Source organism: Vitis vinifera, chromosome 16 (assembly GCF_030704535.1).
Source record: "Vitis vinifera cultivar Pinot Noir 40024 chromosome 16, ASM3070453v1".
Taxonomy (NCBI): Eukaryota; Viridiplantae; Streptophyta; class Magnoliopsida; order Vitales; family Vitaceae; genus Vitis; species Vitis vinifera.
Window position 1 is genome coordinate 22843 of NC_081820.1, and position 12187 is coordinate 35029.

Genomic DNA, 12187 nt, shown 5'->3' on the forward strand with positions numbered 1-12187 from the left:
AGTGTGCAAAATTGAAGAAGTCATTGTATGGGTTGAAGCAATCCCCGAGAGCATGGTTTGGAAGGTTCACAAAGTCAATGAGAGCTTTTGGTTATAGTCAAAGTAATTCAGATCACACTTTGTTCCTAAAAAAGCAACATGGTAAGATTACGACACTCATCGTATATGTGGATAACATGGTAGTTATAGGAAATGATCCTGAAGAAAGAAAAGCTCTGCAAAATTATCTATCTAGAGAATTCAAAATGAAATATCTAGGTCCTCTGAAATACTTTCTTGGGATTGAAGTTTCTCGATCAAGTGAAGGAATTTTTCTGTCTCAAAGAAAGTATGCCTTAGATCTTTTACAGGAGATTGGAATGTCGGGATGTCAACCTGTTAATACACCAATAGAAGAAGGTCTGAAATTGTGTGTTGAGCTTAATCAAGTATCAATAGATAAGGGAAGATACCAGAGAATTGTGGGGAGCTTAATGTACTTAGCTCATACAAGACCAGATCTTGCTTATGCATTGAGTGTAGTGAGTCAATACAAGCATAATCCTAGAGAGCAACATATGAATGCAGTCATGCATATTTTGAGGTATTTGAAGAATGCTCCTGGAAAGGGAATTTTGTTTGCTAAAAATGTTGATCATTAGAGTATAGAAGTATATACTGATGCTGATTGGGCTGGTGCAATGGATGATAGGCGATCTACATCTGATTACTTTACCTTTGTAGGTGGTAATCTTGTGACATGGAAAAGTAAGAAGCAAAATATCGTCACTCGTTCAAGTGCGGAAGCGGAATTTAGAGGTATGACTCTAGGACTTTGTGAGGCATTATGGCTAAGACTCCTCTTATAGGATTTAGGCTACCTATCTAGGCAACCAATCCGATTGTTTTGTGACAATAAAGCCGTATGTGACATTGCTCATAATCCAGTATAACATGATCATACAAAGCATGTCGAGGTGGATAGATTCTTCATTAAGGAAAAGTTGGATGATAAGATTGTGGAATTGCCTAAGTTCGATTAGAAGATCAATTGGCCGATATCCTCACCAAAGCTGTCTCAAGTCAAGTGTTCTCAAAATTTTTAGACAAGTTGGGCATGTGTGACATTTCTGCACCAACTTGAGGGGGAGTGTTGAGATATTAGGAATGCTTTCCTTATATCATTCTTTCCTTATATCATTTAGTGTTGAGATATTAGGAATGTTTAGATATTAGGAAAGTTGAGATATTATGAATATTAAGATATTAGGAATATTGAGATATTAGGAAAGTTGAGATATTAGGATATTAGTTGTTATTTCCTTATATCATTCTTTCCTTGTATCATTCTTTCCCATTCTTAGAATGGTGATTACCCTCTATATATACTCTGTACATGAACGAATGAAAGAATAAATGAAAAAACTACCATTTATCAATTTAAAGATTATGCTTATCACGACTCTATTTGCACCTACCTTCTTAATTTACTCACCTTTAATCTTCTCCATTTGAAATCCTAACTTCACTCATTACTTTTCTCATTACCCCAATCTATTTCATTACAGTACCTTTTCATTTCATTTCTTATCACCACCTAAAACATAACCATTCGAGTCTCTCACAACTTCTCTAAATCATTCTCAGTTAAAAAAAAATCCAAAAACAATTAAAGATATTTCAAAAATCATAAAATTCTTGAATCTTAGGCTTGTTGGATTCTTCTTGCTGCTTAGGAGGCTAAAAAAATTTAAGTAAGGGAAGCTTGGAAGGGCTTAGTTCATGTTTTGGAAACTGAGTTCAAAACCTGGATATTGAGTTCAAAACTCAGATACTGAGTTCAAAATTTTAAAACTCTACTTCTACTCCTTAAAGTTTAGTTTGAAATTCTCTTGAATATCAAATTTAGTTTTTGTCAATTTTGTACAATTGTTTTCAAATAATTATATCTCACTAGTTTCAACTTCAATTTATACACCATTTGAAGCTTTGGACTCCTAACTTCGTAAACTTCAAAATAATATATATGCTTTCCTTAAAAACCTTTTAAAAATTGGCCCAAAATTTAGTGAAAAAACAGGTGTGCTGTAATTGATTTTGTTTGAGTTGAATCTTTAGTTGAACTTGGAAATGTGACCTTAAAACTTTTTCCTTCATGGTTGCTTGCTTTATAAGCCTCTCCATAACATTCATTATTAGTATTTCATATTTATGACTTATCGTTTTTTTTTTGTTTTTCTTAGGATTTAGATAAAACTCTTAAAAGTAAGACATAATGTAACAAAGTTGCATTTTAGTTTCCATTTATCTATTCACTTTTGCATTGATTTTGATTTGAATATTAAGGTTCATATCACTTGTATTATACAAGATTTATGTGCATTAGGAGTTGTACAAAAGATATAAGTCATAAATTATTTACAAGATGATAAATAGTTCATAGTCAATTTATGGATTTAGGTAATCTAAGAGAGATTATAGTGTATTACTTCCTAATTATAAGAATGATTTGTTATGACCGTTAAGATAAGGTTCGCATAGTGAATATACTAATGTATATGGTTACACATTAGACAAAACTTATAATGAGTCATAACCTAAAATTATTAGGTTGCCATGACTTTAACAAATTGCTATATTACGTGGATTCTCAATCTTTAAAGGATATTGAACTTGTATTGAAATCATTACAGGGTTTTGAGTTATGGATAAAACCCCAACACGGTGATATAATCCTATATATGGATTATGTCACTATTGATAGAGGTTGGTAGCAGTAGGATTTTAAGTTCATAAAAATATTATTATTAAAAATACTTTTTAGTAACTTTTAATTTTTAGCTTTAATTTTTTAATCCTTATTAATTATATTATTTAATTTTTAATTATAATATATTTTTAACATAGAAAACAAATTAAACAAATAATTCTAATTAACATAATTATGACAAGAACATAACTTATATTTGACCGAATCGTTAAAATTGGAATGGTTGTTTGTTGATATCGTTGGATCATGTCAAAATTGTCACCTAAATTGTAAAACTAAAAGAAAAGAATATTATAAAATTTATTATTATTATTATTTTTATCACATATTGAGACTTGCGATGATAAGTTGACTAGTTGATTTCCCATATGATAGCGAAATGGAGATAAAAAGTTAAAAACTCTTACATATAAGTCAGTAAATTAGAATTTTAATTTTCTATCATTTCTATATTTTATAGTGAAGTAAATAGGAAAAACAATGGATTAATATTAAATTTTCAATGTGATTATAAAATTAAAGGTCATTTAATTAAAATGATGAAATAATCCCAATTTTATAAATTCAATCCTTCATAATTTTTAACCTTAAAAAATCATATTTTTAATAAAAATGAACTTATTATTATTACCCTTTAAAAAATATTTTTTTCTTTTAAAATTTATATGAAAATAATAAAAATATTACAAGAAATGGTTACTGATTTAAGACTTACACTTTCACTCATTTCATCTCCTCTTCGGACCTGGGAAGGGAAATCCCGGCTTAGTTGTCAACTCATGCTTCTGTCTCTCTTTTGTCTGGTGTCCACAGGCCACAGCTGAGCAGTTGAACGAAAATTCGAGGAAGAAGCATCTGATTCTAAAATTTTGTGCCATTCAATCCCAGAATATTTCGATAGATGGCTCCCAATTCACCGCTTTAATTCGTGAGGCCATTCTCTGGCCCATTTTGCCAAATGATGTTCACTCTCTTTGTTGGGTTTCTCCTGGGGGCATTCACCATTCTCCTGGTTCAAGTTCTAGGCCTCCTCCTTCTCATAGGCCGATTGGGTCATGGCAGAAAGCAAGATTCAGAGTCTCCACTACTCACCCGTGATCTTGATCTCCATCAGTCTCTCGATTCGGCTTACAAGAAGCAGGTCACCCTTTCCTTCTTTTTCTTTATTTCTTGTTGAGAAACGCTGAAGAATCTTATCAAACTTTCAGTGAAGTTTTCAGCTATTATTAAAATTTGGTAATGTTTATGTTCAATAGGACGTGGGATTGTTTATTGACTTAACTTTTGTTCGGAAAAAAGATTTATAATTGATTGGGTATACTTTCCCTTGCTTGAAGGGATATTTAGGAATAAAATTAGGGTTTGTGGTTTGTTCCATATAGTGTATCAAATTCTGCATGAAGAAGAAGATATTCTCCCACTCCAAACCTTAGAGTTGGAGATTCTTGATTGAACATTCCTTAACGAGATGGTTATAAATCCTTTTGATCGATTTAAAGTTATTCACTTAAAGTGGTTATTGCAAACTCCTTGTATAGATTTAAAGGTATAGTAACCATCAATCTTTAATTCTTGGCCATGAAGATTGCATTCTAAGAAATTGGCAAAATTCGCAACATGGTTGAAACTTCTTCTCCACCCCGACCATATCTACAAGAAATAGCCTACCCCTTTAAAGAATTGCTTGCACCTCAAGTAGATGGATAAAACCAGCAGCCAAATCCAAGCGCCACTTCTCTAATTGTTCATGCCATTTGAGAAATTGAGGCTTGCCTTTCAGGAGAATGTCAACCCCTGCAATAGCCTTCTCTGCTGGGTACAGAAAGAAGAAAAGGGTTCCACACTTGGATACTCACCATGTTCTTTTTTGGTCTATCCATATATTACCACTCTCTTTACTAAACCTATCATAATTACTCATTTGAGTTGTTATGGTCAATTAATTGTTATATGTGTTGTGGTCAATTAATTCTTAGATTTCAGACTCACCAGCCTGATTACTAGCTTGTACAAGATCATAGTTAAGGTTTTATTAGAACAAATCCGAAGAGTACTCCATGAAACCATCAACATTTCTTAGGGACCTTTTGTTAAGGGGTAAGCAAGTTTTGAATGTTGTTATGATTGTCAATGAAATGGTGGATGAGAAAAGGAGATCAGGAGAGGAAGCGACAGTATTCAAAATTAATTTTGAAAAGGCCTATGACCATGTGGATAAGGGTTTTCTGGACCATGCACCAAAGAGAAAAGGATTTGGCACAAGATGGAGGTCTTGGATATAGGGTTGCTTGTCTTGGTAAGTTTTGTGATCTTGGTGAATGGAACTGCCAAAGGATGGGTTAAGGCAACCATAGGTTTAAGACAAGGAGATCTTCTTTCGCAGTTCCTTTTCACCATTACAATTGATATTTTAAGTGGGATGACGCTGAGAGCGAAAAAGAGCAAATTATCTGATGATTTCCTAATGGGTAGAAATAGGACTAGAGTGTCTTACAATTTGCAAATGATGTGTTGACTCAATGACATGCTTCAATTTGGGACCTGATTCTTGATAAGATTTCCAATAGATTGGATGATTGGAAAAAGCCTTCTTGTCCCTAAGGAATAGCATAACCCTTCGCATAGTCTTACTTATCTCTCTTGCCCATTTATTTCCTATCAATTTTTAAGATGCCTTCTAAAGTAGCACTTAAGATTGAGAAATTACAGAGGAATTTTCTTTGGTTAGGGATTGGAGAAGGAAAAAAGATCCTAAGTTGGAACTAAGTGTGTGCGTCTAAAGGAGTAGGGACTTTGGGTTTAGGAAGGATATCTTTGAGGAAAAAGCCTTCTTAGGGAAGTGGTAATGGGGGTTCCTTATGTTGGAAAGTATCCCAAATTCCTAATTAGTGTAGATTCCTTACACAAACATGGGCCACTGGTTTGTTGTGTTAGCGGAAGCTTTAATACAAACATGTTAGTTCAAGAACACAAAGGTAAAATAATCAACACAAAGGTGCATAAGGTTTTAATGTGGTTCGGTCAACCATGCCTACGTCCATGGATGACAAATAATCATTCCACTATACAATATAGATGACAAAACCAGATACAACTATTGGGTTTCCAAAACATTTTATGTTTCCCTACTCTTCGTATCCACACCTTGAACCATGAGCCCCCTTGCTCCATCAAGTATCTCCCGTTCTTCCTTACATCTCTATCCACCTCGTATAGTCTCTATAACGCCATCTCCATCTCACAAACTTTTCCCCTCATGACCTAGAATATTTATAGAGATATTTCCAACAACCTTCCTTATTATATAAGGAAATCTAATATTACAATAATATATGAACTTAGGGAATATTTTATACAATATTCTTTACAAAAAGGAATCTACACTAATTAGGAATTTGAGACACTTTCCAACAATCTCCATCTTGGACCAAATTCCATTAAGTCAATCTTTTATCTCTCCATGACACAAACTTTTTGTATCATATCTCCATGAGAGAGTAATTGACTCTACCTTCAATTGAAATTCCTTTTGTCTTCATCTTGTGTATTTTGTGATTTTTTTCTCTTCTAGAAATCTTCAACCCGAGCTCTGATACCAATTTGTCATGCTAGCGGAAACTTCAATACAAACATGTTAATTTAAGAACACAAAGATAAAATAATCAACACAAAGGTGCACAAGGTTTTAACATGGTTTGACCAACCATGCCTGGACACAAATGAGAGAGAATCATTTCACTATACAATAAAAAATATTATAAAGGACAGAACTAGATACAACTATTGGGTTCTTGAAACATCCCATATTTCCCCATTCTTTGTATTCACACCCTGAACCATGAGCCCCCTCGCTTCCTCGCTCCACTAGGTATCTCGTGTTCTTCCTCACATCTCTATCCCCCTCGTATAGTCTCTACAAGCCCATTTTCATCTCACAATCTTTTCCCTTCATGACCTAGAATATTTATAGAGATATTCCTAATAATAATTTTCCCTTTTCAACAAGGAAATATAATATTACAATGATAAATCAACTTAGAAAATATTCTATACGATATTCTTTACAAAAAGGAATTAATACTAATTAGGAATTTAGAACGCATTCCAACACCCTAGTGAGAGTTATGCTTTATTGCATAGGGTCATTTTGAGCATCTATGGGTTACAACACTTTAATGGTTTCAGTGGTCACATTGTTGCCCTTAGAAATCCATTTGTTTTTATTTTTCCAGTCATAACTGTTTTTCTATTGGCGATGACACAAAGGTTCTCTTTTGGGAAAGGAGGGGGTGTTTGATTATGAATAGATGCTATATGTGCAAAAAAGAAGAAATGGTGGATCATATCCTTCTCCATTGCTCGAAAGAGGTAATCTTGTACTGGTTGATTTTCGCTCTATTTGTAGTAGGGTGGGTATTAAACTCTTAGTAGAGAAGGTCCTTCTGGACTGGAATGGAATTTTTGTCAGGAGCAAGAGGAAGAAAACTTGGAGAACCGCTCCCTTATGCCTTTTTTGGACCATATGGAATGAGAGAAATAGGCGATCGTTTGAGAATTCCCAAAAATAGATCAAGCACTTAAATAATCCTTTTTGTATAATTTTATGTGCATCCCACCACTTAGTTATGTGGTGCCTTTGTATTACACTGTGTATACTTTAATGTGCTCTTTTGTTAGGCACTATTAATACAATGAATATTTACCTATAAAAAAAAAAAATTCCATTTTTGATGGGAAAACCAACCACTTAGTACTTGGTTTCCTAACCCTTTTAGAATTGTGAGAGTGAAAAGTTCCTCTATTTCATCCATTATTGATTCTTCTTCTTCTTCTTTGAGTTGGAATTTTAGTTTTCATCGAAACCTTATTGATCCATCTTCTTCTAGTGGTGTAATTTGTAAAGTGGAAATTGAAAAGGCATACAACCATGTTAATTGGCTTTTTGTGATGACTCCCAAGATCAAATGGTTTACTTAAGTTGGTTGCTTATGCGTTTGAAGCAATCTTAGGATTGAAGATAAAGTTGAAGGAAAGTGAATTGATCCCAATTCAAGGAGTTGGCAATGGAGTTAGGTTTTGAGGCGGGGAAAATTCCATCTTCATACTTAGGTTTGTTGCTAGGCAAACCTATCAGATCAACAACAGTATGGGATGCTGTGGAAGAGAGGTTTCATAGAAGATAGCCAATGTGGAAGAGGCAATATATCTTTAAAAGGGGGAAAACTTACCTTGATTCAAAGTTCATTATCTAGCTTGCCAATCTATTGCATGTCCTTGTTTGTAATTCCTAGAAAGGTCAGGTTAAGGTTAGAGGAGATTCAAAGGGATTTTCTATGGGAAGGTGGAGCTTTGGAGAAAAAGCCTCATTTAGTAAGGTGGCCAATTGTTTGCATGGGTAGGAGTCGGGGGGATTTGGCATTAGAGGTTTAGCTTCTTTTAATCAAGCTCTCCTTGGAAAAGTGGACTCAGAGATTTGTTGTTGAAGGGAAAAACTTTTGGAAGCAAATCATAGTGAGGAAAGAAGGGGGGTGACATTTTTATGAAGTGAGAGATGGTTACAAGGTTGGAGTTTGGAAGGCAATAATGAAGGAATGAGGTCTTTTTTTAGTTAAACATCTTTTGAAGTGGGTGATGGTAGGAGGGTTAAGTTTTGGAAGGATAAATGGCATGGGGAGGAGCTCTTGTGTAATTCTTTTCCCTTCTTTTATGCTTTGACTTCATCTAAAGAGGCTTGGGTGGTGGATTTATGAGGAAGAGACAGGAGTTGGGGGTTATTTCTACGCTTCTCAAGGAACTTAAACAATTGGAAGTTGAGCATCGTTGAGACTTTTCTTACAAGATTGCTAAAAAAGTCGGTTATGAGGAAAGTTACAATGTGATTTGGAAGGATTCAAAGAATCGTGTTTTTTCAATCAAATCTTTCCATTTGTTCTTGGAACCTAGGAGACCTTTCCCCTTTCTAATGGATATTATTTGGAATCCCTGGGTAATGTCCAAAGTGAGTTTTTTTGTGTGGGAGGCTAGCTAAGATAAAGTGTTGACATTAAATTAGCTTCTCAAAAGAGAGACTTGCTGTTGGTGAATTATTGTTTTCTTTCTAAACTTGAGGGGAAATCTATTGACCACATTCTCCTTCATTGTACAAAAGCAAAGGTTCTCTGACAATTGTTGTTCTCCTTATCTGGCCTAGTTTTGGGTGCTTCCACCCATGGTAAAACATGTTCTTTCAAGTTGGCATGACTCCTTTGTAGGAAGGAAAAGGATGAGGGTGTGGAGGGCTGCTCCTCTCTGCTTGTTTTGCTTTATTTGACAAGAACAAAGTCAAAGAGTGTTTGAAAATGAGGAATAAACTGATCAAAAGTTGAAACATTCATTCCTTTGTGGCCTTTTAGCTTGGGTTAGCATGTACATAAAAGATGACTCAAATAATAGACTAACAATGTATAGTTCTTTGTAAGTGATGGCAAAGATTTGCATATTCTCTGAACATAAACTGAAGGTTTAGAAAGCAAAGATGATTTGAAATCAGTTGTTTGAAGTGGAGAGAAAGGCTTTCCAGGTAAAGTTTGAAGGCTTCAATGGGGGAACGTGGATTTCAATAACAGAGAGAAGTCGAGGTTTTGTGGTTTCGTTAGGTTTTGGAGAGGAGGAGTCGGGTTGGTTGGTGGAGCATTTGAAGAAAGCTGTGGATTTGGAGGCTTCCAGGGGTTTCATTCAAAAGATGAGGGGCAAGACTGGGACTCATCTAATGGAGATATGTTTTAATAGCAGAGGGAGATATATGAAAATCACAGAATTCGTTGCAAAGAGAAAACCTTTAGTTTTAGTTGTTCCTGAAGGTGTTAAAGGCTATGGGTGGGAAAATCTTAGGAAGGCGATTGTTTCAGTCCAAGACTTGTTTGTTCAAGTTGAAAGAGCCTTGAAGGAGAAGCTAAAAAAGCCTCAAGTGAGCAAAGGAATGTACAGAGGTGAGTGGTTCTATGCTGATGTGGTTGTAGAGAAAGGACCTAGGAATGGTGCAGTGATGCCAGTTGGAAAATGGGCAAGAGCTGTAGTTTGTGAAAGCAAAGGAAAAATACGAGACTGGTGTGATGTTGGAAAAGCTATAGCGAGAAGGGTGGGTATGAAAGGAATGGTGTTTGTAACCCCCATTTCTGCTTACAAGGGGTGTTTTTTTGTGGATTCTGCAAGGAGAGCTCAGTGGATTCAAGAGCAAGGGAGCTTAACAGCGAGAAGAGAGGTTATTGCTCCGAGGAGATGGTCGCCAAAAGAGAACTCAGTCATTAAAGGAAAATTTAGACGGGGGTGGATGGAACTAAGAGGCCTTCCCTTCCATCTGTGGGATGAGGTGCAGCTAAGACACATTTTGCGGAAGTGGGGGAAGGTAACGAAGGTGGTGAGGGAATCGTTGAAGCTTGTTGATTTGACGAAGGTAAAATTATGGGTGGAGATGCTTCCAAATGTCGTGCTTCCAGCGCTACTAGAGGTAGAAGATGGAGATTGGACATACACGGTTGCAGTTACAGTCATCGGAGAAGATGACGGAGAAGACTCTCTCAGCCCTGAGTCAAATCGCAGCAAGGACGTGTTGAGGTCAGCGGGGGGTTGCGTCTTTCAGAAGCCACAGATCATTGAGAGGCTACGAGCTACTGCTAGGGACAATGAGTGCCATAGCTGGAGGCCTCATCATCGCTCCCATTCTCATTCTCCAGATTCAAAATCGTCTAAGGGGGAGAAAGGAAAGGGAAGGTGTATGTTGGGCCCAATGGCGGGAAGCAACGTCGGGCCAACAAAACCAGACGCCTTTAAAGCTCGTTCTGATTGGGCCTGATTTGGGGAGAAAGATTTTAGGCCCCTAGCGGGTCCAACCCACGAAGGTTCTTCTAATGGTGGCCCAGCAACGCCTTCGTCTTCAAAGCTCCTACGCCCAGGGTCCTCTGTAAAGAAGATAATGCCGAAAGTTCCTCAAGAGTCGTCAAAGCTAAAAGGCTCCTCAGTCTCCGTAAGGCGTAAAGCAAGAAGTTGGCCGTCGAGATTAGAGGAGGCGTCTTCTACCCCAAAGCGTAACCTAGAAGGAGGGGGCTCATCGGAGGCAAATCAAGACACTTTTCGAAGCAAATCTCTTTCCAGTAAGAGCGATCTTTCTCCTGGTTCAGAAACATCCAAAGTTTTTATCGGCGAGATAGAGAGAGACGAGGGGATTTCGCAATGCAAATTGGTTAATAAGGTGCGTCCTCCTTTCTTAGCTTTATTCGAGCAGGATCTTCCTTTGGTTGGGGCTTTTGAGCCAAAATTTCTTCCTGAACCCTCTGTTTCTTTGGTTCATCCTTCTCATTGTTAGCCTTTTTCTTCGTTTCCGTTGGAGTCAAGCTTTGCCGTTCAGTGTGGTTCCTTTTTTATCTCTCCTGTTGTGGATCTCAGCCGTCGTGGTGGTGCGTCCTGTTCTGAAGGTGTGGCGTTTCCCCTAGAAACCTCTAACCGAAAATTTAAAGACCGGCCTTTCCTTAGGGAAACACTTAGTAACCCAAAGGAACGTGGTGTCTCAGGCGAGCCTTCGACCCTAGAGCTAAAACCTTCCACCTTCCCGTTGGAAGGTTTTCAGGTTGAGGGACTCACGCCTAGGAAGATGGTCAAGGTTCAGTCGGTTTTGGAGAGTTTGAGGATTAGAATTGTCAAGGATAATGGAAAAGGTGTGGAAGGAGAGAACAAGAGTACTCTCTCTGTGGATAAGGTTTATTCCAGAAGAAAGAGGAAAAATGACTCTAAAACCCGAGAGGATTAGTTCTGGGTGCTGGTTATGTTGGGTTGTTTTTGTTTACATGAAGATATTAAGTTGGAATACAAGAGGATTAGGTTCCAGGAAGAAAAGGAGAACTGTGAGAAGGTTTTTAAGTACTCAAAACCCAGATGTTGTGATGCTTCAGGAAACAAAGAGAGTAATTTGGGACAGGAGGTTTGTGAGCATTGTTTGGAAAGGCAGAAGTTTGGAGTGGGCTGCTCTTCCTGTTTGTGGGGCTTTGGGGGGGATTGTGATTTTGTGGGATTCAATTAAGTTCAAGTGTACAGAGAAGGTGTTAGGATCCTTCTCTGTAACTGTAAAGTTGAACTCTGATGAGGAAGGGTCTTTTTGGTTAACCTCAGTGTATGGCCCGAATAAGCCTTTGTGGAGGAAGGACTTTTGGTTGGAGCTTCAAGACCTGTATGGTCTGACTTTCCCAAGGTGCTGTGTAGGAGGGGATTTTAATGTTATCAGGAGGATATCTGAGAAGATGGGCGACTCTAGGTTAACAGTCAACATGAGGTGTTTTGACGAGTTTATAAGGGAGAGTGGTTTGTTGGATCCCCCTCGAAGGAACACGGCTTTTACATGGTCAAACATGCAAGTGGATCCTATTTGTAAGAGATTGGATAGGTTTTTGTTCTCTTTTGAGTGGGATT

The 12187-nt window shown here is 37.0% G+C and overlaps 1 protein-coding gene across 1 annotated transcript in view; it reads left to right on the forward strand.

The window, feature by feature from the left end:
• The first annotated feature begins 3461 nt into the window (after window positions 1-3461).
• Window positions 3462-12187, forward strand: part of LOC100244234 (uncharacterized) — a 64256-nt gene continuing 55530 nt past the window's right edge. The window contains exon 1 of the mRNA XM_010663718.3: window positions 3462-3890. Coding sequence (XP_010662020.1) covers window positions 3708-3890 — 183 coding nt within the window. The 5' untranslated portion in view covers window positions 3462-3707. The remainder of the gene's footprint in view (window positions 3891-12187) is intronic.